The sequence below is a fragment of the Cryptomeria japonica genome, chromosome 1 (assembly GCF_030272615.1).
Source record: "Cryptomeria japonica chromosome 1, Sugi_1.0, whole genome shotgun sequence".
NCBI lineage: Eukaryota > Viridiplantae > Streptophyta > Pinopsida > Cupressales > Cupressaceae > Cryptomeria > Cryptomeria japonica.
The window spans coordinates 196,283,727-196,310,089 of NC_081405.1; the positions used below are offsets into that span (position 1 = coordinate 196,283,727).

Here is a 26,363-nt window from a genome sequence, read left to right on the forward strand (position 1 = left end):
ATAAAAGAAAGTTGCTATGGTAAAATCATGTAGATAAAACTAAAAGAGTATCTTTACTTCTAGAAGAACTATCTTGAAGTTACATTTAATCAAGAAAATTAAAATGAAACAAAACATTCAAAAGTTTAAGAGGAGAGAAGGCAATACCCATTCCTTTCATTCATTAAATTGGAACATAAGACTTGCTATGGTGAAACCACATGGATAAAACCTAAAGAGTATCTCTATTTCTAGAAGTGTCTTTAAGTTACATTTAATGAAGCAAATTCAAATGAAACAAAAGGTTCAAAAGCATAAGAACCTAAGATGAAAGGAAATGATATAAATTGTTGAAAAATCAAAGTGAGATTGAACATAAATATACATTAAAGAAAGTATCACTCCATGCAAAAGTTTTTTAAAAAAATATTAATGTTTGATCAATTTAAAAAAATTCAAAAAATTTATAATTTAACAAAAAAAAAAATTAAATAATTTAAAAATTAATTATAATTATAAAAAAATCATAATCAATTAAATTAAATCATTCAAAAATAATTTTTATTAATTTTACAAATAATAAATCAGAATTTAAAAAAAATTAAAATTACCATTGAGGATCAACGTGTATAAAACGTAATTCACTACAACCAAAACTCCTAAGATATGTAAATGTGCTGAAAGTACGTGTACCAAATTCTTTTGATTGAGTCCAGCCTGAGTTTTCCCCCAAAAAAAGCAAGACGAATTTTCCACATGCACTGAATAAATGCACAAGAGTGTTCCATTGCTGTAGAGTGACCAAACAATTGGTCAATATTAAAGACAACTTTTATTCATCAGAAGGTCGAGAGGGTAAAAGATAACTTCCCTGCATCGTCTATTTTGAACTTGGTTTTACAAAAATGACAGATGACTGTCCTCCCTTTTCCATCTTGCTACAATTTCTCTGCCCTGCAACATTTTTTTCTTATGATAAGAGAATAGAAAACACTAGAATTCATAACATGTTTCCAACTTTCCAGCAAAATAATAGCATTCTACTTAAAACAGCAATTAAGACTATTTTTCAAAGTGGACATATGAATGAATTAATATGCTACAATAGAATCACTCAAAATATGAGTTGTGAAGAATTAATTACATTGAATGTAAAAAACATACAGAGAGTAGATGTTTTATAGCATGATCTGCATTGTTTTTTATATGTTCATATTCAAAATGTAAATATTAATCTTAAAAGTTGGTCAAATGAATTAGCATAGCATTTAGTCTAGCTTTCAGTGAATTGTAGGCCTAGGGTGTATAATTTTATCACATGCATAGTTTATGGTTTTGATTGTGTGAGTTTTTTATCAAATTTAATATTAAAAGAGAGTAATGTAAAAGAAATGAAAAATTATTATTGTATATAGCTTCTAATTTTGATCATGTATTTCAGATCAAATTTTATGATCCATTTTTCTCTTCTCTTATTTTGCTCTCTTCCTGATAACGGATCATGAAAATTGATCAGAAAGATTGAAAAAAAAAACTGATACAATCAAAACCAAAAACTATATACAAAGTAAATTTTCATTTCTTCATACAATTCTGATTTTCCAGTTTTCATCCTGAGCTGACAGTGGCATCAGAGAACCAGGCAGGAAGGAAAGGAGAAGCACCATTACATCCCATCCTAAAGCAAGGAAAGATAAGAGAGGAAAATTAGGGTTTTGCAAGAGAGGCATTCGAAAGTCTTTGGTAGAGGCGTAAGGCAATCTGCATGAGCTCAGTGGAAGACAGAAGAGGAGTCCAATTGAGGCTGACTCAAGGGAGGAGAGTGCAGAGACATTTTATCTCTAGAGTTTGTAAATACCATTTTTCATCAGCACTATCATGCCAAGTTGAAACTGCAGCACCATAGCTGTAAAAACATCTGAAAATGTATTCAATCACACTGTTAAGAAAACATCTGCACCCAGCAAACAATCACCTCCGGCAGTTCACAAGCTCGTGGGTATATCTTTCTCTAAAAATGTATGCATGTGCATGAAAAATGGGAGTGCAGCCATTAACTAAAATAAAGGGTTATCTGAAGCATCAAAAGCTTCACAAACATTTACTGGGATAAATCAAAAGAGAGAAGATGCATAAAGCTTTCCAATATTAAATATTGATGCTGCTTCATCAGTCTTTTATATTTATTTTTAAGACTGCTGCAAAGAACGAGCAATAAATTGGTATTTAATTTCACCTGACTTGCTTCTAAACATATGATTAAAGCAAGAAGAGTCAAAGAAATAAATCTTTATAGAAGAGTTGTATAATAAATTAATAATCAAAACTCAAAATGTTGTCATTCATGCAACCCATTTGGAATATTTAAAAGCAAGTCATCAATTAAAGACAATAACTGCTGACCAGTTTGTCGATATGCTGGCTAAACAAGAAAAAGCCTTTGGGAGAAAGATTAATGACACTGAAATTATCTGTCTTGCTCAGCGAAAAGAGAAGCTTTCTAATTTTTTTCTTTTCCGTTTGTAGGTGGTCAAAATGATCAGGAAGAAGTAGAGGTCAATAGAGGAATAAAGGAAGCCGATATACAAATGGTAGAGGTCAATTTTAATGAGACAATCAAAATGATAGACAATATTTGTATCATAAATTAATAATTATGTGGACAAGAAGGTAGTTGTAAAATAACATGAAATAAAAATATACAAAATGATACAATCAATATTGGGAGCAGTTCTATTTGTATGTGGTAATGATCATGATGGATTTGAGCTTTCATGTTAGATTTTTCCTACTATGTTAATGAATCATGTCATGATATTCGGATATTAGATATTAAAACCACACAACATATGATATCTCAACATATTTATTTTGAAGAGTTTGATCTATGTTTGTAGTCCTCTATTTAAAACATAAAACAAATCTCAATTTATTGAAAAAGGAACGATTTGTCTCAAGTTACCAGAACTTTTAGATTTTGTGCTTCAGACAACAAAACCAGTCCATTTTAGTAGAAGTTGAACAAATGACATTTAAAAAAAAAATTGATAATCTTGTTATATTTACTGGTTGAGAAAATGGAAAGTCATTAAGATTCAAAGAAGGTAGAACTATTTCAAAAAGATTTATTTATCTTAGTTAGAAAATGGAAAGTTGTTAAGATTCAAAGAAGGTAGAACTATTTCAAAAAGATTTATTTATCTTAGTGAAGAGGTAATCTTTTTTCTAGTCTTATATGACAGAGAAAATTTGGACAAGTTAACTATGATAGTATGATGTTGTAGGCTTGACCACTTTGCTGGAGACAATTGAGAAATGTGAATCTTGCATTCACAAAAAACATTATAGAAATCCTTTCCTTAGTTCAAATAGACAAGCTCGATAAATATTACAACTCATTCGTTCTGATTTATGTGGGCCCTTACGAATAGCTTTTTGCTAGAGGATGTCAGTATTTCATATCATTCATTGATGAACATAGTAAAATGTGACTTGGATACATTTCTTAAAGAAGTTTGAAGCATACTATGACTGAAAACGAAGCTTAAATTCCATTGGCACCATTCGAACACAATGGTTGACAGTTTACATTACAAAATGCATAATTATATTAGCCAAAATGGGATTAAGCATTATCTCACTATTAGGTATATTTATGAAACAAACCAGAATGGAAACTCAAATGGTGTCTTCTGTTCAAATGAAGGATAAATCTAGTGTGATGGGTAATGAGTCAGCTGCTGCAAATGTCCAGAATTTGAGTGTAAAATCAAATGTGATAGAAAATGAAGAATCTGTATGGCACGGCGATGTTGTGGAATCAGCATTGAGACCTCTGTCGGGTGTGAAGGTGTCACGCTTGTCACCCCTAGCAAATCGTGTAATGATGATGGGGCTAGGGGTTTGTCAAATAGGGCAGCCAAAACAGGGCTTGTGTCTCAGGAAGAATGGACAATAGCGGCAAAGGAGGTGTAGGTAGGGGAGGATAAATATGTGAAAGAAGGGTTGTTAATCAAATGCAGCAGATGAATTTAGGTCAATAAGTTTTTTATGAGGAAGAAAATGTTTTGAAGTTCAGGGTTTATTTTTAGATTTAATTTTCTATGGCCTGAACAAGTAGATTTACACGAACGAAAAATTAAAAAGTCGTCAGATATAGTTGAAAAGGAACAATAGAAATTCACGCCAAGTGCCCAAGGTTTTTATGTGTTACCATGTCAATATGTGGAACATAGACAAAATATATTTGTAAAAGGGCCCTAGTTCTTCTTCTAGGATAAATCTGTGCTTTTTAATTATACTGTAGTTCCTGGATTTTAACCCTATCACTGAAACGTGCTCAGTAATACGGCACAGATTCAACTGCAGTATTTTCAGCTTCAGTTTGGCTGGATGGATTTTAACGAACATTTTTTTGGCAGAATTTTTGTCTATAGACTGAAATCAGATGGACTAGTCCACTCTACTTCAGCGAGCGCCGAGGATTCAAGTTGATTTTGATATTTCAAAAGGATTGTCAGAGTTACTATGGTTGAAACTGGGGGATAGATTATGGAAACAGGTATTGAAGTATAAAAACATTCCGTTTAGATGTCGAAGGTGCTTCCAGGTCGGGCATACAGCAGCATATTGTCAGAAGTGAAATCTAAAAATGTTATGCAATCAACATGGTGGCAAGGGGCTAGATTTTTTCCTTTGTCAGTTAAAAAGGCTACCGCAAACTCATCAACTAAGGCGGATGATCAAATGGAAAGTAGACATGGAGTGGGGCAGGCAAATGTAGTTATGATGATGTGCAACATCATTTGATCACTCGACGACCACTGTCACCCACTAAATACTCTGAGATTTTAGGATCACAAATTCAAAAAGAGTAGTCACCTGATCAATTGATGTGGAATGGTAAGCAGAAAGCATTCGTTAATATGGCAGAACTTCAAGAGAAGCCTGAGAAATCAATATCCTTCAAAGAATTGCAACTTGTGCTTCATCCTTTGGCTACTAAACAGCTTGTAGGGAGTTTTCCACCTGTTCCAATAACATGGGAACCCATTCATCGACAATTTTCACAAATGTGTGGGGGGACCTCCGGATAAGGCTAACTTCCTTTTTCCAATTCTACTGCTAAACTACATATAAGCTTACTTTAAGAGAATAGAAACTAACCTAATCTATGTGTCAAATAAAGGTGACCAATCAACTTTCTCTTATGCACTCAACCAACCTTCATCCATGAACATGCAAATATTTGTGGCAGGTTCACCTTAACTTACTTTAAGCAAACCTTCCTACGTACAAAATGGCATTAACTGGCATCTATGGCTAGTGGCATTCAAACATAAATAATTTGCTTGATCTATGCGGGCATAAGCAGACAACACAAATGCCAAACAAATGCACTTTTATTTATTGAAAGCTGAAAGATCTATGATCAATCAGCTATCTGTTACAAGAGCTGGTGGATAACAAAAGATAGCACAAAGAAGCAAAGCAGCCAAAAGATATTTACATTGCGGTTGAGCTCATATTTATACAACCATGAGTATCCGTATGCAATTGCAACCACTAGGAGAATTTACAAAGAATAAAGAATGAGAGTGAGAGAAGAGATAGACGTCAAAAAATGCATACCATGATCTTTGATTGACACCAAATCAACAGCTCAGAGGAGGCATGTGCAGGCAACTAGGAACTAGACCGCAACCATTCAGAGTCATGATGACCTTTGTTAGGCGCATATGCCATCTATTACGTTTTGGTGCAAAGCAGTAAGCACTCGTGGAATCCAATAGAGAAGAATTTTCAGTCATCCACAATCAATGTCCGTTAGAGCGATGGAGGCACATGTTGAACATAAGATGGAAAGAGTCACCTTAGAGTCTTAGACTAATACTACCAGATGGGTTAAGTACACTTGGTGGGAGAAGAGCTATGTTAACATCATCGAGAGGGAACACAGCTTCCCACATGATGATCTTGAAAATGTGATCCAGATTCATTTTTCAATGGAAAGCCCAAGAAACTTTGTGTCATCAGATGACTTTATCATCAACAATTGGTGCAGAAGAAAGAGTGCTACCATGGTGATAACTCAAAAAGTTTTGGAGAAGAATAGAATGCAAAAAAGAGCGAGGCACATCATCGAATTGGGTCTAAGATCACAACAAGGGGGTAATTCAAAGGATGCCACACTATAAAATGCCAGCACAACTCATTAATCGGTTCATCCTAAGGGATGCCAACATGGTAGAGGATTAGAAAACCTCAAAAAACAGAGATCAGAGAGGCGGGGCCTGCTATAATTGCAACGCTTCAAAGGAAAATCATCCACACTGTTGAATTGGCAATGGATCATCGATGAAAACTTTTGTTGCTGAGTCACCAAAAAGACACGAAAGACTGCAGAATCAAACGAAAGACAAAAGTAGGGCCTATGCAAGCAGGAAGCTCACAAGAAAAACAGCTTTCAGACTTGTTGAATGCAACACAAAAAGATTTCCAAAGAGGGAGCTAAGGGCTTAGTCAAAATCAAGAATGTGGTTGTGAGTGACACCTGTAAGGAAAGCAGTGCACGGAAAACACTCTCCTAACGTCAATTCTAAGGGGATTTGCAATCAAGGAAGTATTTTAATTTCAGTTTGCAATACATTAAGATAAAACACAGACAAAAGATTAAGATTAACCAAACAGAATAGCACCAGAGAAAGACATCAGATATACGTGGGAAAACCCTTACGGGTAAAAAACCCACCACCAAAAAAGAGATCCCTTTATTCAATAAACAACGCAGTTACAATAAAGTACTCAGATCCTCTTTTATGGACTTTGTTCTCACAACATGCAAACACCTCTACTCGGCTTGGCTTCTACAACTTCCATTTCATTCTCTTCGGCTACCACCACAATATTTATGCACACCCATCGGCTCGTCGGTTACATCACTGACAACCGCCATCTGCCAAACCAATCAGCCTTGGAGCATAAACATCCAGTAACAGCCTGTTCATTCATAAATTCGTGGAAACCATATTATCCCACATTCATCCAGAAGACGGGTCGGTTCGTATTCAAATACACCGACAGAAACATTCCAAGTGTCCGCCTACTAGTCTTCGGTCCAGGCGACATCAACCCGATCGCCAAAGGCGACCTCATCGGGCATCGGCATAGCAAACAACTAGTTCATCTGATCTTCCTTGATCTCTTTTTGCGCTCTGCCACGTGGCACCCCCTAATTGGTTCCAAGGTCCCTGGCCTGACACCTTAGCACGACCTCACTAACCACCCAGAATTCTTCTCTGTCGCTGGGTCGCAATGGAAAGTCTAACGAGCAATTTCCCATCACGACCTAGCGACCACCATCGGATCTTCTGCGATCGTCGTCCGATAATCTGCTATATGCACGACCTTTAACTCACCTGGGCCACTCACCTACTGGGTCCCACCACTTGGTCGCCATGTCACGAGGGATATTCCAACGAGCAGTTTCCCATTGCGACCTAGCGATCACCATTGGATCAACCTTGATCGCCGTCCGATCATCCTAGACTTGCTCACCAGTTAATTTCGCTTGAGTGCTCTCTTGTCGGGACCCATCACTTAGTCGCCAAGCCACGATGGATAACGTTTGTGCATCTCGCCATAGTGGTATAGCAACAACCGTCTGATCGTCCCGAACTTGCTCATGTGTTAATCGATCCCAGGAAGAAGGTTCCATTGGTCATCAGCATAACTACAAACAAGTAATCCCAATCCTCGATAACCAGTAGGCGACTCGATCAGGCCATCGACATAGCTTCCATCTTGTTCCAACTATAGCCGATGACAGCCCGATCGTCGAAGGCGACTTCATCGGGTCATCGGCAAGACTTCAATATGGCTAACCCGATAGGCGATGTTAACTGAATGACCTCAAAAGCGGATCCGAACATTGCTTCCCACAAGCTGTTCCATCGGGGTAAGTTACACCGATCAACCCGAACACTGGTCAAGAGAAATCGATGCATATTTCCAACAATCTCCCACTTACCGAGGAATTTACTGGACCTGTCAACCATGCCAAACACTTAAAGATTTCACTGAGAACCATAGACTATAAAGCCCATCAATGCTAATATACCACTCGATTAGAAATTATCAAAAAACAAAATTTAACATGTGCACCTATGCAGAGCAGTCTCATCTCATTCATGAACACTTCCACCTTCTACCATGCCACTGCCACAGGACATATATAGAAGCTATCCACTAAGAAAACTACAACTTTGTCTCCCGAGCACACAAAACTCGTGATCCAAAAAACTAACCGAATGTACAAATATTTGTTATAGACATAGCTAGAATAGCACCCACAACAAGTGCTAGCACATCCAATTACACATACCCTTAAAAGATCATTAACATGTACAACCTGTTACTCACAATCTCAAGCTCCACATGCAATACACACCAAGGAGCTCCCACTGCACAGGTAATGTCAACCGTTTACAACATCTCATAGAAGTGAATTAATCTTTGTACCAAGAGCTTTTCCAATACTAATTGGAAACAAAGAACCTGTAAGCAAGTCTTCACAACACCCTGTATCATACCTTTCTTCACTTCTAAATGCTAACTATGTTATCACAGATAAATGCCTTTCAGTTGAACCTATTACTCATTCCAAAACAATACCATCTACGTTTCCACGTTTCTAAGAGCACCTGTAGCTGATCAGCCCATGCCAAAACTTCAAATGCATAACCACATTATCATGAAGTACCAAGCAAATGATCAATGTACTCAAAACATAGAAACAAAACCAAGATCAATGTCAAGATTCCAACTGCATAATCAGGAACATAAACATGACACACATGATCTAAAACATCTCATCCAAAGAGATTACATGCTCTGTATGAACATAACCATATTATGTCAAAACTCTAAATGCATCTCAAGAGTGTACCCAAACATAATGTAACACATCCTAACTAAGGAAAACATGTCAAAATATGACATAAACAACATCTCTACCAAGAACTTATGAATCCTCAAGATGTTAGCATCTTCAGTCACATGAAGATCATCCACCATCAAATGATGAATCTGCATCACTGCCAAAGACCCATGGTACCTAGTCTTACATGTCATCATGACAGAACCAGACACCACCAGATGTTTGTCTTGCCAAAACAGCTCAGAAGGCATCTCCATCCTCATTCTGTGAGGATGCACAAGACGAAGGATCACATCCTAACTAAGGAAAACATGTCAAAATATGACATAAACAACATCTCTACCAAGGACTTATGAATCCTCAAGATGTTACCATCTTCAGTCACATGAAGATCATCCACCATCAAATGATGAATCTGCATCACTGCCAAAGACCCATGGTACCTAGTCTTACATGGCATCGTGACAGAACCAGACACCACTAGATGTTTGTCTTGCCAAAACAGCTCATAAGGCATCTCTATCCTCATTCTGTGAGGATGCACAAGACGAAGGATCTGAAGAACTCTTGTTTCCTTTCTTCTTCTTCTCTTTGAAATCCTTCTGAATGTGACCAACCTGCCCACAGTTCCAACACTTCGCTTTGGACTTCTTTCCAGGAGCGGAACTTTCCTCTGACTTGGATTTAGACTTCTTGTCCTCTGTCTTGCCACGAACAGCAAGGGCCTCCTTGACCATCTCAGAAGATTTCCTTCGTGTTTCTTCTGACAACAATGAAGCAACCACTTCTTCCATCTTGAAAGTGGTTGTTGTACTCCCAATGACCATTACTAGATGATCCCATGTGTCAAGCAGAGAACATAACAGAAGCATACATCAATCCTCGTCATCAATCTTAACTCCTACGGAGGTTAACTAAGCAACCATCATGTTGAAAACATTCAGATAATTTGCAACAGATTTACCCTCGTCCATCTTCAAGGAATACAACTTCTTCCTCAAGAACAACTTGTTTACCAGAGATTTCCCTTGATAAATATCTCCAAGTTTCTTCCACAGAAAATGTGCAGTCTTTTCCTCATGAACGTTTAACAGAACAGAGTCTGCCAAATAGAGTCTAATCAATCCTCTGGCTTTTCTATCTGCAAGATTCCAGTTTTCTTTCCTTGTGCCTGAAGGTTTTTGTCCAGACAAAACAAACCACAGATCTCGATCAACTAGCAAATCTTCCATCTTGAGTTTCCACAACTCAAAGTTTGAACCGTTGAACTTCTCAATCTCCACTCGTCCAGAGTTGTTCGCCATCTCAATCTGCAAACAAAATACTCTGCCAGACTCCCACTGAAAACAAAATTAACACCAAACAGCCCTACCCAACAAGGATAACACAATTAAATGGCTTTGATACCACTTGTAAGGAAAGCAGTGCGTGGAAAACGCTCTCCTAACGTCAATTCTAAGGGGATTTGCAATCAAGGAAGTATTTTAATTTCAGTTTGCAATATATTAAGATAAAACACAAACAAAAGATTAAGATTAACCAGACAGAATAGCACTAGAGAAAGACATCAGATATATGTGGGAAAACCCTTACGGGTAAAAAATCCACCACCAAAAAAGAGATCCCTTTATTCAATAAACAACACGGTTACAATAAAGTACTCAGATCCTCTTTTATGGACTATGTTCTCAAAACTCTGTTCTCACAATATGCAAACACCTCTACTCATCTCGGCTTCTACAACTTCCATTTCGTTCTCTTTAGCTACCACCATAGTATTTATGCACACCCATCTGCTCGTCAGTTACATCTCTGGCAACCGCCATCTGCCAAACCAATCGGCCTTGGAGCATAACCGTCCAGTAATAGCCTGTTCATTCATAAATTCGTAGAAAACATATTATCCCACATTCATCTGGAAGACGGGTCGGTTCGTATTCAAATACACTAACAGAAACATTCCAAGTGTCCGTCTACTAGTCTTCGGTCCAGGCAACATCAACCCGATCGCCGAAGGCGACCTCATCAGGCATCAGTGTAGCACACAACCAGTCCATCCGATCTTCCTTGATCTCTTTTTGCGCTCCGCCACGTGGCACCCCCTGATTGGTTCCGGGGCCCTAACACCTTAGCACGACCTCACTAACCGCCCGGAATTCTTCTTTGTCCCTGGGTCGTGATGGAAAGTCTAACGAACAATTTTCCATCGCGACCTAGCAACCACCGTCGGATCTTCTGCGATCATCGTCCAATCATCTGCGATCTGCACGACCTTTAACTCACCTGGGCCGTTCACTTGTTGGGTCCCACCACTTGGTCGCCATGTCACGAGGGATATTCCAACGAGTAGTTTCCCATCGAGACCTAGCGATCACCGTTGGATCAACCTTGATCATCATCCGATCATCCTGGACTTGCTCACTAGTTAACTTTGCTTGAGTGCTCTCTTGTTGGGACCCATCACTTAGTCCCCAAGCTGCGATGGATAACGTTCGTGCATCTCGCCATAGTAGTGTAGCGACAACCGTCAGATCATCATCCGATCGTCCCGGACTTGCTCACCTGTTAACCGATCCCAGGAAGAAGGTTCCATCGATCATTGGCATAACTACGAACAAGTAATCCCGATCCCCGATAACCAGTAGGCAACTCAATCGAGCCATCAACATAGCTTCCATCTTGTTCCACCGATAGCCGATGACAGCTCGATTGCCAAAGGCGACTTCATCAGCAGGACTTCAATATGGCTAACCCGATAGGCGATGTTAACTCAATGACCACAAAAGCGGATCCGAACACTGATTCCCACAAGTTGTTCCATCAGGGTAAGTTAGACCGATCAACCCGAACACTGGTCACGAGAAATCGAGGCATATTTCCAACAACACCAAGATATTGGAAGCTAAAGTAAAGGCTCCACAAGCACCATGACACCCACAAATCAAATACCAAATCACATGGATCTCTGTAATGATCCACGACTTGATAAGGAGAACCCATAGATCACATGGGCATGGACATCTAGGGCTCAAAGAATGCATCAATTGAAAGGGACCAAAGGAATCATTTCATAGATTCCCAAAAGCTTCCCAAAGAGGAGGCTTATGACTTGGTCAAAATTACGAATGTGGTTGAGAGACATCAAGGTATTGGAAGCTAGAGGAAAGGCTGCATAGACACCATGAACTGCGTGGCTCAAATACTGAATGTGTGGATCTCAAGAATTATCCAAGACTTGAAAAAGGGAACCCCACAAATCACATTGGGGATCTAGGGCTCAAGGAATGCATCAATTGAAGGGGACCTCGGGGATCCACTACAATGGCATGGATTGCTCAAAGGGGGTGTCTTTGAAAAGCACACTACAATATTTCATCACTCAACAAAAATATATTTCTACAGATTCTGAGAAGATTTAGATTGCTGGAATGCAAACTACTCAGTACACCTATCGAGAAAACTTGAAACTAAAACCAGATGATAATGCAGAGTTTTTCGATGCAATTAAGTATGAACAGCTCGCTGGAAAATATTTCTTTTGTTGGTGGAATCCTATCTAGATTCATGCAACAGCCTGGAGAAAACCATTAGGTAGCAGCAAAAAGAATTCTTCAGTATTTAAAAGGAACTCAAGCCTGTGGGCTCAAATATTCCAAGGCAATAAATTTCACATTAATCGAATATTCAGATTCCAGCTCTATGAGTGATTTGGAAGATGAGATATCTAATTCGGTTTCCTAATGCATCTAGCGTCAACAGTGGAAATTTAAGGCCAGTCAGTGTCTAACTCTTTCCTCAACAGAGGCAGCAAAGTAACTAGAAAAATAATATTACTCAAAAGGATTCTTAAATAATTGCAAGAACTAAAAAATCATCAACACCTCCCCTCGCTGACAATACATTACAATCATACCGACCAAAAATCTAGTCTTTCACAATCAAATCAAACTCAAACACAAAGTTTTCATGATTTGACATCATGGAAAAGATGGCAATATACAACTCTAAGTATTGTCTGACTGCAAACCAGCCAACAGATATTCTCACCAAAGTTCTTGGACAAGAGAAGCTTATGAAGTTTAGAACTTTAGTGGAATGCTTGGTTTAATTGCAATAAGTTACTGTAGCATTCAGTTTTGTAAGTTTTTTCATTTTTTTAATTTTTTTTTCAGTTAACTATTCTTCACTGCTCTATAAATAAGAGTTCAAATTTTAATTTGACAATTATAAAAAAAAATACTCCATTCTGTTCTGCTTTTTCAGTTTTCATCCCGGCTTAACACAAAATTAAAGCCAAAAGGTTAAAATACCATATATGCCACGATTTAATTGAAAAACTAGTTTGCTTTATCATCCTCAAAAAAGATAAATCATCTGAATTTTAAAAGAAGCTAAATGAAAACTTAAAATTTACATAAGACTATCAAGTTTGAGTATATATATCTCACTGCATATCTCCATCGATGGCTAACCTTTGCATGCATGTATCCTGGATTCAATTTCCTTGAAAACATAGCTCCTTGTCTGTGACTGTTAGAAAGACATAGGAAGACTATTCTATGCAGCCATGTTTCTCATCACTCAGAAACAACCAATAACATATATCATGTCACATGAATTCATAATAAGGAAAATAGTGACTAGTTTGAATATTGCCAAGAAGAATGATTATCTTTGATTTTTTCTCTTAATGGAATGAAGTATATCTTCAATTCTAGTAGACACAAATAAAAGCAATATCAACTAATCCCAACTCAAGCGTCCTGGACAACAAATCCCTCTTACAATTCCTAAATCTAAACTGACAAACAAAACTTGATGCTACTTAGGGCATAATCCATGAATAATCTTTAAGTCTATAAATAGTCTAAAATCCATGACCGTACCTTGCGCATTCCAGTGGCCATTTCATTGTTTTCAATTGAGATTGCCTGGAAACCAAATGGATGTAAAACCTTTTCGTACCTTGAAAAACAAACAAAAACTGTTTGATTGATCCTGAATGCATGATTTGATACCAAAAGGCAAGGTCATCAAAAAAGATATTTTTTTGTTAACATTTTGCACTTAAATAGAGGGCTTACTGGAGAACAGAAACTGCATAAGGTGGGCCTCCCTCATGATCGCTTACCTGCATATCACATCACAGCCAGCAATTTTTGTTATCATCTGATTTTGCAAAGATGTTCGTTAGCATTGAAATTGCCTCTACATTTGCAACTGCCATGAGTAAGAATTTTAAAGGGTGCAAAGTCAATATCTACTTTTGATTCCCAGAACCCAAACTATGGGGTCAATATATGGGCAATGATGAGCATTACTGGAAATATTAGTGTCAAAAGCTCTCCATCAGATTTTAATAGTTCAGCTACACGCTTTGCCCAGGCAGGTCTCATCTGAGGCCCAAAAGCACAGAAAAACCTTCCAGTAGAAAAGAAAAGAGTTAGACAATGACTATAACAATCTTCTACAGCTAGAGAACAAAATACGGAGTACTAAATTGTGGAACTTACGTGTAATCAAAGATAAAATCAAACTGCTCTGTTGGAGCCCATGTAAAAAAATCTTCCTTTAGAAATTCGAAATTCTCAGCATTTGGAGCACTCACGGCCAGCTTTTACAAAAATGATCATCGGTTAGTAATGTTTTACAGGACCTCCAAATCAATTCAAAGGTTCTAGATAGCGAATTTCTTTTGAAAAAGATATTTAACAACCAGGACAAAAGACCAGAGAGAAGAAGGCCTTAAACTATGATAGGTTTTGATTCCAGTTTAAAATAATTTGTAAAGCCACTCTGTTAAGAGTAAAGTTTGCTAGATATTTATAAATTTCAAGATAATCGATTCTCTAATCAGTGTATTGCATGATATTCTTGATTTATCAATTCTGACGACAGAAAACTACATTGCTGTAGTTTTTCCAAACCGTTTTGCCTCTGCAGAGAGACCTTAGGGCAATGAAGCTTTCAAAAAGTATGTAAATGTAAATCAAGGTTCAAAATACCACATCAAGCATCCAAATAGTACATTTGTTGTGCTTAGTAATTACAGTGAGACCTCCTTATTAATTATGCAACACATACAATACACAAAACTACATTTATTTTAAATCATGGCAAATGTCTAGCTGCTGAGTTCAAAATTTACCTCCCGTGCTCGTTTAATTGCAGTTTCAGAGATGTCAACACCTACCACATGTCGATTGTTGTTAGCAAGAGCCACAACATCATACCCCTGGACCCATAGGACAAGGAATTTGTTAATATCATGTGAATTTGTGTCTCTGCCAAAACATCGAAGCAAAACTAATTCATCCAATCTAATCAATTCATATTTAATCAAACCCACAAACAATGCCTAAAACCTATAAAATTTAAAGGGGCTTTCATTGAGCCAATTCTTTCATGACACCCCTGAGGCCTGACGGCTGAAAATAGTCCATTGAACTGGTAATATAAATGAAAAATTGAAGTAAATCATGTCCTTTCAAGCTTTGTTTAATTGGGTTTTGAAAATGAAAAAGAAGACGTACTGAACCACATCCAGGAACCAAAGTCCTGCCACAAGGGAGAAGACCTTTTTCTATCAGGTGTAAGAGAACTGGCGTAGCATGTCCGATATCCCAGGGCGTCGCTCCTTCCACCCAGCATTTGTCCCATGCATCTATACGGGGATCAAATTTGAGTTATAAGAGCCAATTAAAACCCTCTACGATTGTCATAAGTGCAAATTTATAGTGCATTGCCACAAAACTTACGATTTAAATTTACTTGTTAATCACAAAAAATATGCAAATTTTATTGTTTTGCACAGGAAGGGTGAGTTATAAATTTGCCATTAAAATACTTGCCTGGAAGGGGTCTATAATTTTTACAGATATGTACCTTAGATGCATCAATGAGTTAACAGAAATGATAGTGATGTACGAACATTGCTCATTTTCAGTTATTATTTGCTAATAATTGCGATAGAATTGTGTCGAGAATCTATATTTAAATTTAGAATATCTAATCCTTTCTTGACCTTGTGTCTTAAGATTGATCTTTCTAAAACACCCACTTATCATGGCTTATGCTAGATTCCTGTATCTTGGCCACATTGGATATACTTAAAGACCAATTCTTTGAATTGACCATGGCTCAACTAGGACTTCCCAGATGCGGTTTAATATCTCTATCACTAAGCTTAAGTTTGCTCAGAGTGTCTACTGTGAGGCAATATTCCAGACAACTGAATCCTATCCAAATAAACCATTATTGTTTCATTTTTCGGTGGGTTTGCTGTATACTTTTCTTGCAAGTACATTCATGGGATTTATAAAGCTATAATCTTTCATACTTCGAAAGTTCAAACACAGTACAATTGTGAGTGGATTATTGTCTACAATGATGGGACCAAGATACCTCCCAATCTTTTTGACAAACTTTGTTTTTCCATTTTCAGAAAAGGTGATCCCCTGACCCCAACTTATCAGCAATTACCCTTATTTATCATCCAAATGCACTAGTTGTGCAATATAATCAAGTTGTGTTTAATGGAGCCTGTCACAATGCAGGATGGCTAAAACCAGTCAGCTCCTAGCAACTGGCAGAAGAGGCAGAGATGAAGACAAGAGACACAAAAGTCTTCAATATTCTACCTGAGTTGTTACAAAGAGGTGAAGATGGCCTACAGTCTATGTGCTCGGGTACAGAGCTTAACACCTTGAATCACACAGATAATTAATGATAGCTTACAGTAAGGCTTTCCTATAACCCATCAAGAGTGTGGAAGATCAATAAGATTGGATGAAGATTATTACACAGATACAAGACATACCCATTGGCTGATTATTGACCAGCTGTTGCATCTTCCTCTGCTTCTCCAAATTAGGGGCACTCATTGTCGTTTGATTCATTAGTTGGGATGACACAGTCCTCAATGCGCTGCTATGGAGAGCAGATATATGCTTCATTCGCTTATTGCCAACCAGAAAAATTAATTGGGAAGTACGTACGAAATCGATCAGAAAAATGTGTGGTGTACATTGCGTGTACTTGGAACTCTGTTATCAGAAATGAGAAACCAGAAACGCAACGGCAATGGCAATGTGATGAGAAATGGAATTTTAAAAGGTTGTGTATAAGAAACGGATTGTACAATGTGTATATATATATTTGTAAAATAAAACAAAATTAATTTTAAAAATAAAAATTATAATACATATATCTCTAATTAAAAATTTAAACATTGTTAAAAAAATATTTGATTTCATTCTGTCGTTTTAAAATAATTTATATAAAACACTTTTCACAATGAATATAATTAAAAACCACCAAGACAAAAATTAAGTTAATTGGCCTTACAAAAATTATGAATTAATGTAAACTCAAGTATTGGTAGTTATAAACTCGAGCTTGCATTTGTAACCTAATGTTAACTCCACCTCCAAGTTGGGTAACTCCACCTCCAAATTGGGGAAAAGATAAAAATGGCTAAACTTTTGTTTAAATTTTAACGGCAATCTAAAAAAATGAAAAATCACTGCTTCAAAACGGTCGTCAGCAACGGGAAACCCGTTTCGGCCGTCGAAACGCGAAAGGGATGTCTCCCATCGTGTTTCTGGTAACAGTTTTGCACCCTGTCCACATTTCAGTAGGAATTTTAGTTTATCTCCACGATTCTTGGGGGATTTTTTTCTCTCTTCGTTTTCAAAGGATTTGTTTGCTATCTAATAGCCTCTAATTCTAGCATTTTAGATGTTGACGTTCAGATTGTTAGTTTGAATGCATTTAAGGATGAAATCATCAATGAAGAGAGTTACGCAAGTTTTTATCAAAGGTATATTCTCAGATCAGTCTACTAATGTATTTCATGTAGTTTTTTTTGTTTTTTTTAAATTTAATAGTGCACGGTTAATTGGGAAAATGTATATATCAATTAAAAGATAAAGAGAGTGTACAAGAGAGGAATTTTTTTTGAAGAGGCAACTCCAAGTCAAAAAATTTGAAAGTAACAACTTAGGTTGGAAACAAATAGGTATTTCAGCAAACTAGTCAAGATAGCTAAAAACTATAGATTTCAAGCATAAACAAATTGCAATAAGTGAAAAGATCATTTTTCTTCAAGAAAAACAATGTACATGATCTTTTTTAATGATATTAAAAATTGTAAGGAGAGACAAAAATCTATGATCTGCAATTATAGCTGTCAATTGAGACTATACTCTAGATAATTGGGTTTGGAAATCTGAATTGTTGATGTGATTCTTCTTCAAGGCTTTATCAAGAGTTGCTTGCTGCAAAATAATATTAGAAAATAAGTCATGCATAATCACTTTTGTGAGAGTAAAAACACTAGAAAAGATAGCTTTACATTGAAGTATCAAAAAATATATAAGTATACTTTGACGAAAAGATTTTGAGATCATATTCTATGGAAAGTGCAATTCTAGAAGAGTTTATTTTCAATTTAATTTTCTATTAAATATGGTTGGAATAAGAGTCATGATTGCTTGCCAAATTTATTGAGTATGTTTGCAAGTCCAAAAAGCATGTTTTATAGTTGATAGCTATTGACAAAAGGGACATTTGATGGAGTGATTGGGAAGAAAGGTTAGATGTTCTCCAACAACAATTTAATAATGAATAATCTTTCATGATAGAACTCGAGCTTTGGCCTCAACTTTGGATTTCCACACAACAATACTCAAGTTGAACCATTTGGAATGTAAGGTCCACCATAGTATTAAATTAATATAATTCACCAAATACACATAATCAAGCATAAATTAATGTCACAAGGTTCAAACATACAAGAATAGAGACATAAAATTACATTTTGACATAATGTTAGAGTCCACAAGCTAAGGGTAAGCACACAAAGATGGGGGACCAAAATGGGGTCTTAAGATGCCACTTTTCTTCTTTTGAAATCAGAAAAGTTTGAACTTCGACAAGAAATTAAAGATAGGTGTAGATATCTAAAATTAATTAAATGAATATTTAATTAATTTAAGTCTATCCACATAATTAATTAATTTAATTGTGTTGGTCGCTTTCTTCTTAAAATTAATTAAATCAAATTTATTTAATTTATCACTATAATTCTATAATTAATTTATCAAAATTAATTATTCCCCATTCTTCTAAAGTTATCTCAATCATTATTTTTTCTAAATCTTTATTAGTTAATTAATTTCAATTAACTAAGCTAATCATGTGATTCCTACAAATCACTTTCTTCTAATCTTCATCTATCCTAATTTTCATCCATTCCAAATCAATCTTGGCCCTTCATTTGGACCTCCTCCAATCTATAAATTGGAGTCTCTTCTCCTCATATATCATCCACTTCCATCATATTCTTATGCTGTCCATTTCATTCCTTGATCCACCTTTCATGTAATCTTATGCTAGTCTTTCGAATTCCAAATCCATCAATGATACCCTCATAATGCTAAAATATTTCCATAGCCAATCCATATCATCCACAATAATCTTTTGAATCCTATCCCTTCTTGTTTATGTAGTGGAGAGAAATCCACATATCCCCCATCCAAGGAGCAAATCAAGTGGGGCAACAAGGGTGTCTTTACTTCATCAAGCTCAATTGGAGGAAGAAGTGATATATAGGTGTAATGGTTATTTATGTTATTTGAATGCTTTTGTTGATGTTTTTATATGATTTATGTAACTAACCATTGATCTAGATTTTCCCCTCTCCATTTTGGCATGCCCAATGGGATCCATGTCCCTTTTTACTAATATTTTTTGTGGTTTTCTAGCATTTTTATCTCAGGAATAGCGGATCAATGTCCAAGACAGCACTTCGACATCTCTGCAGGCTGTTTTGGTGTCTGTGTTGGGACAAAATAATGTTTTTGTTTGAATTTTATTTCCCGCTAACTATTTTTGTGAAAAAATTGTAGATCGGTGTCTCTACCTACAAATCGATGTCTCCACCTCTTTGAATCGGTGTCTTTGTATTCCCAAATGAACATCTTCATTTGAATTTTATTTCTCGCTAACTGTTTTTGTGAAAAAAAAACTCAGATCAACATCTCTGCCTACAAATAGGCATCTTCACTTCTCTATTTTGGCAACTCCGCGGCCCCAAATCAATGTCTCCATTCAAAAAAATCTTCCTGCCTAACATTTTTTTGGATTTTTCATAAAAAATATGAATTTGTGTCTGTGCATGGTTTGAATTAGCGTTTGCACAGACGTTTGGTATTTGCGCTTAGTAAAAAAATAGTTTCCGTAAAACGACATAATGTTTTGCTCGGGTGTCAGATTTTTGAAATTCAAAATGCGTTAGAAAGAGGAGTCGAAGATCTAAAGTGGGTTGTCAATAGATTTTTCATAACATGCTTAAAAAAATAGTTTAAAAGGTTCAAAGTCAACCCTTCTCTTTAAACTTTAAATGCGCATAATTTTAGCATATGAAATCGTTTTGTATTAAACTTTTTTTTTTAAATTGCCTAGAAAATTATAAGGAATCCAATTTTGTAATCATTTTTGGGCTAATCATATTTTTTTTAGAAGTTTTTTATTATCCAAGATCAATTATCATTAACTACTAATCTTTTGTAGGACATTTGTTGATGGCTTTTGGTTTTCCACTAAAGTAGGTTTTTGTAAAGTTCTAATGCCAATAGCTAACAAGATGAGAGGGGGGGGTGAATCATACAAACTTAATCTTCCATAAAATCAACAGATTCAACCTCGGTAACTTATACTTCAGCAATATAACCAAAAACTGCTAAACATGCTAACTCGTAAACACATAATCATCATAACACATATAACACCAGATTTAACGTGGAAACCCAAATAGGGAAAAACCACTGTGGGATTTCGGACCCACTAAGAAATATACTCTTCTAGAGTATGCTCGGTTAAAAGCAAATCCTGTTAAAGATTACAAACATATTGCTAGATGTGACCCGGTTAAAGGATTTCCCTCAGATCTGTTAGGATCTTCACTTTGTTAGAAGTGACCTTGTCAAAGGATTTCAAACACTCAATTAGAATGTTACCTTGCTAGAGGATTTACAAATAAGACTGTTAGGTCCACTCGGTTAAGAGATTTTTTGTCACTTTACGAAATAACAGTAATAAAAATATATCTGCAACTTCACATCTAAAATGCTAAAGCAAATTCTTATTTTCTCAACACTGTCTAGTCATAGGACTTATCTTGTCCCTCTGTTGGGATCCCTACTCTGTTATTCAAACAGGTCTTCAAGCTTCCGTGCTCGGTAATCACTATGTAGCATCCTTGTGCTTACACTTGCCCACATTCATTGCTCATCAATAATTTCTTATTTATAAACAATTTGCTAACCATTGAATCTCCTTGATCACATTTCCCATGATCAATCATAGCCATCAGATCTTCAATCTTGACTAGGTTCAATGTATCCTTCAATTCTGAAAAATGTTTTTCTTCACCTAGGAAATTGCATTCCATTCTTGGAACTTGTGCTAGGTTAAGCGGTTCAATCTGTGTTGTAGATCTAGCTCCTGAATTTTCAAAGCCATAGATCCTTAACAAATTTCTTGCATGTCATATCAATCATTTAATTAACTCCAGCTAATCAGCTTCCTTCATTAAATAACACTTTAATTCCTTCAATGCTATCTGACATAACTTGGTTGCAACTCTGTAAATACTAAATTTCACTTGGTAGACATTATGCCTGCATTAACCGATATCGATAACCTTAGGGTTTACCAACTAGGTTCTTTAGGGTTTACCGACTAGGTTCTTTGCTCGATGACATAGTATAGTATTAACCTTACAATCAACAACATATGTAGGATATCAAAACAATCTAAACATCATGATCTCATCATTGTCTAACTCGGTAATAGTTGCCCATTGAATAACTTATTTCTCCCCTTATTCATCACATTCTTTCTGTGTATTTTACCGACATCTTAATTCTCTTCAAATCAATCTTCTCAAGATATGGCAACATCATACTAAATCAAAATATCAATTTCATGACATCAATGACAAAATAATGTCATAAAGATAGTTATCATCCTTCTTCAATTATATCAATAATCTTCAACAACCTTCTCAATATCCTTAATGAAATATCAACGATCTTCTTCTATTGAAATGCCAACAGTTTTTTCCTTGCATCTAGAGTAGACAATATTTTATATGTGGGACTAAAAAGAAATATTGTCTACCATATTTGGTGTGCTTTTGCTTGTGTAGGGTGGACCCACCATCACACCTACTAACCTCTCCCCTCACCTTCGTGGACCTTGGGTGACAAGAAAGGTGATTGACAATGTACTCGCTTTTTCTTTTTATAGTGAGGGGTATCTTTGATTGGGGATTTCATCACCCCACAAGGGTACTTCAAATTGGGACACATTAGGGATATCGAATCTCCCAACGTGATCTCGAGCGGTGTCTTTCGAGACGCTATATTAAAAACCTAGTGAAATAGTTAGAGTGAATTCGACGTATGTGGAGGCCTTGTTTGCACCGATAAGCTCAATTAGAGCCTTAATTATCTTTCTTCGCGAAATCGTTGTTGGAATAGACCCTAAAAAAAACTACTAAGAATCTTGTTGTAGTAGCCAGAATCTCACATTTGATGGCTCAGGGAGTGCAGATCGCACCCCGTAGATACCCCTCATGTACCCACTCAAGATAAGACAAGAATCCCTCAATTAAAAGATATTCGGATCTTTGTCGTAAGAGAATCTGATATGCCCGAGAAGTGTGTGTCATGGAGTGGAGCCAATAATAATAGATTCTCTATATATCCACCTATTTGAGGTTTTTCTTTGTCGTGGGGTCCCATTGAATGGTTTATAATTTCCAGCCTAAGTTGCATGTCTTAACGTGTCTTTATTATGCAAACCAGTGAAATTTTGTTACATTGGGCTAATTTAGGCCCTCCTCACTTTCAAACTTGTCATAAAGCGTTACCTTGGCCAAAGTGTATTCATTGCTTGATATCTCTTTCTAAGTAAAAAAAGTCCAAAAATTCCCAAATTTGATCAAACATTTGACCAAACCCTTCAATTTTCACTTTGTCATTGCCAAACCCCTATTTCATCATCTCTATTTGAGCTAAGTCCCCAATCAATCTTCATCCATCCAAATGATCATCAATCCCCAACTAAAATTTATATCTAATCATTAATCTAGTCTCGGGTAACCTTCCCCTTCTTCTGCCTATCATCAATTCATTCTTTCATAATAATTTTCATCCAACCTTTAAGGAATTAGCATAATAAACCTCAATCAATCATCAACATTGATCAATTCCAATCAATCAATCATCAAATTTATTCAATCAATTAATCAAGTCATCCAATCAATCAATCAACCTCATTCTAAGGGTCATACTTTGTGAAAGTTTGATTTAGACCTTTATCTTTAATCAATCATCGATTGGCTCTTGTTCTTGGGAAAGAATCTCCCCCAAGTACCTTTTCTTAATCATTTTGGGTTGATCAAAACCCCAATCCTTTTTCCCTATTTTTCTTAGGAATGTAAGGCTATCCTAAGTAGAAGAAGGCTTGATCAATTGTACCTTAATCCAAGGGTGTGAATTTTACCTAGCTTGGTTGTCACCTTGATTTGTGGGTCACATCATCAATTTCACACCTCATCTAAGTCCTAATCCAAGAGCTAAGGTGTCATCTTAATCTAATCAATCTTGTCCTAGTCCACGGACCAACCCAATCCAATCCAATCAAATCAAACCCAATCCAATCCAAGAAAATCAAATTGAATCCAATCAATCCTCAATCAAATCCAAAGTTGTCAAGTCCTAGTCCTCATCTTCATCTAACATCATCTCATCACTTTTATTGACCAATTCACATTCATCCAATTCCAACGTGTCACCCCATTCTCATCATTTTGAGGTTATCCTTGCATGGTCTACACACGCTCACAAAAAGAAAAGTTGGTTTCCCAAAACTCACATTCAAGCATCATGGGTTGGTTTGAGGAAATAGTTATGCAAGTTCAAGGATCACCTTATCAACCTTGCCCATCTAGCTCATGCATGCCTTAAAGCTATCCAACTTCCACCTATTCATGTCTCCCACCCCAACCCACTTACCAATTCAATCCCAATTCATCTCACATTCATTATTCTTCCCCTACATTTGACAAGGGAAATCCATCTTATTCCTCATCCATGTATTCATATTATCCCACATCCACATACCCCTTTGATCCAATATGTATACCTTCATATCCATCCCTATCCACATCCCAATCCCCATCTTTTTACAATACCTTCATCACCTCCACTCACCATCCAAATCCTTTACACCATAGTTCTCCAACCTTAATCCTAATCCCCTAATCTATAATCCCAATCCTCCATCTAATACTTAACCTCAACATAATCCTCATCCTCCAAAATCCACACCATCCCTATCCTCCAAGTCCTTTCTCCACAATTTTATCCAAGAAATACTAGCAAAGGAGACAAAATCCCTACCTCAAAACAAAGTTTCCCAATCTCCCCAAGTCCTCCATCCACCTCCATCCCCTCCAAATCAAGAGAATCCTTAATTCTCTAATCTTCATGATACCACCATCCCTCCATCTACCCAAGTTGAAGAATCCATATCCTCCGACATCCCACCACCCCTAAAACCCCCAATGTGTCAAGAGCTTGTTCCAAAGCATGCTATCATATATTGCTCTCCACCTCAAGATCAAAGCATTCCTCCATCTCATGATGCATCTCCATCTCAAAATCCATGTCTATCCTCCACTCCATCTCATGATCCTATCCCCTCCACTCCATCTTAAGAAAGAATAATCCCTCCATCCAATTCTCTCCTTCCATCTCAAGATCCAATCATCCCTTCCACTCCACCACATGATCCTATCTCAAGTCAAAATCAAATTATTCCTTCCTCTCCATGTCATGATACCAATCCATCTCATGATCCCCATCCTCCACCTGATCCTAATCCCCCACATGAACCCACTCTTACACAAGATCCCATCACCCCGATCCATGTTATCTATGAATCCCATACCTATCAACTTGGATCTTCCACCTTCATCCACTCTGATTTCCTCCAAGGGCTTTCAATCCCTTCTACATCTCATCCCTCTCAAAATGGACTCGCATCTTGTTTCCAAAATAATAGGTATCCCATTGGAAAAAGAATTTATCAAAAAATGAATTATCAAGGAAAAGGGTTAGGCCTCCACAAACAAGGCATATTGGAGCCCCTTCAAGTCAAGTAAAATATAAGTTCATGTGGCCTTGGCTATAAAGCTCATGCTCAAGATGTTGGTATATCTTTCATCCCTTCTAAATCCAAAATCCCTTCATATATATAAAAACCACACCATCCCCCATCTTCCAAACCCCTTTTGGGTCCCAATGTCCTAAAGTCCATTCAATCCTCATCCACATCCAGTTTGGGTCCTTACACTCCAAAGATAGACCCCCCTGTCCCTTCCATCCATCTTGGATCCTTACATCCCTTCATATGTCACTCCATCCCCTTAAATAATCCCTAAGAAACATCAATAAAGGCACACATCCTTTAATCCCTTCCCACACTCTCCTACCATACCATCCATGAAATATCCAAGCCATCCATCCTCATGCACCCAAACCATTGCTATTGGAAGCAATTTGGATGCCAAATCTAAAATGCATAAAGCTAGAAATCCACAAAAATCCAAGGATCAACATGTCCCATCAAAAAGACATGCTCAAGAAAAGAAAAATATGATCCAAAAGAAAGAAAAAATCAAAGGCCACAAAGATCCAAAAAGAAAAAAATAAAAAACAATGTGGATTCCCTAGCTACTCATAGAAGAAATGCATCTCAAAGTAAAATTCGAGTTGGCATCCAAACTTATTAATCCAAAATCTCCATCCAATCATAAGTCCTCCAAACCTCCATCTTCAAAATCTATTTTGGGTCCTTATGTCCCAAACTCCACTATCTTAAGTCCCTCACCCCCTTCATATATTTTGGGTCCTCATGTCCCAAAACCCACATTTGATCCTCCATCTAATTTAAAATACTCTCCTCCACAACTCCACCACCATTCAAGATGTGTGCCAATGTTGATATTCCTATTGGAAACAACAATGCAGGAAAACTAAGAGGGGGGCTTGGGGTGAATCAGTTTTCATTGAATTAAAAAAATTGAGCACATTTTCAAATCTTATCAACTGCAACAAGAATAAAGATAAAGACAATAACAACAACACACCAAAAACCAATATTTTTGTCATTGAAAACCTAGTTAAGGGAAAAACCACGGTGGGAACCTACCCACAATAAGATAATACTTTGCAGTAGTATGTGTAAATATTACAATGGGGAATACACATGCATTTAGGAACACTGCTTAGAGCTCATTGCTCAAAATATAATAAACCAGAAGGCTCCAACCATCAGAGATGGTTCACTACCTTACAATAATATTCAAACT

The 26,363-nt window shown here is 36.7% G+C and overlaps 1 protein-coding gene across 3 annotated transcripts; it reads right to left on the bottom strand.

Annotated features, from left to right (window-relative positions):
- Positions 1–471: 471 nt before the first annotated feature.
- LOC131070125 (probable thiol methyltransferase 2) lies at positions 472–17,022 on the bottom strand. 3 transcript variants are annotated; one of them, XM_058005649.1, is made up of 9 exons: positions 16,737–17,022; positions 15,451–15,581; positions 15,066–15,152; positions 14,431–14,531; positions 14,239–14,338; positions 14,002–14,048; positions 13,804–13,882; positions 13,366–13,447; positions 472–933 (listed from the first exon to the last, which is right to left on the bottom strand). In XM_058005649.1, the coding sequence occupies exons 1-8, from the start codon at positions 16,870–16,872 to the stop codon at positions 13,385–13,387; spliced, it is 744 nt and encodes a 247-aa protein (XP_057861632.1). In that variant the 5' UTR covers positions 16,873–17,022; the 3' UTR covers positions 472–933; positions 13,366–13,384. The 3 variants fall into 3 exon arrangements, 2 of the variants coding, with proteins under 2 accessions (XP_057861632.1, XP_057861633.1); XM_058005650.1 differs by lacking the exon at positions 13,366–13,447; XR_009112281.1 differs by lacking the exons at positions 472–933; positions 13,366–13,447 and having other exon boundaries at positions 13,798–13,882; positions 14,182–14,338.
- Positions 17,023–26,363: the final 9,341 nt, after the last annotated feature.

Coding starts and splice junctions, on each gene's coding strand:
- LOC131070125 (XM_058005649.1), bottom strand. CDS start 16,872: ATGAAGCATATATCTGCTCTCCATAGCAGCGCATTGAGGACTGTGTCA. Junction 14,532..15,065: donor CAATTAAACGAGCACGGGAG/GTAAATTTTGAA, acceptor TTTTTGTAAAAG/CTGGCCGTGAGTGCTCCAAA. Junction 13,883..14,001: donor TATGCAGTTTCTGTTCTCCA/GTAAGCCCTCTA, acceptor TTGTTTTTCAAG/GTACGAAAAGGTTTTACATC.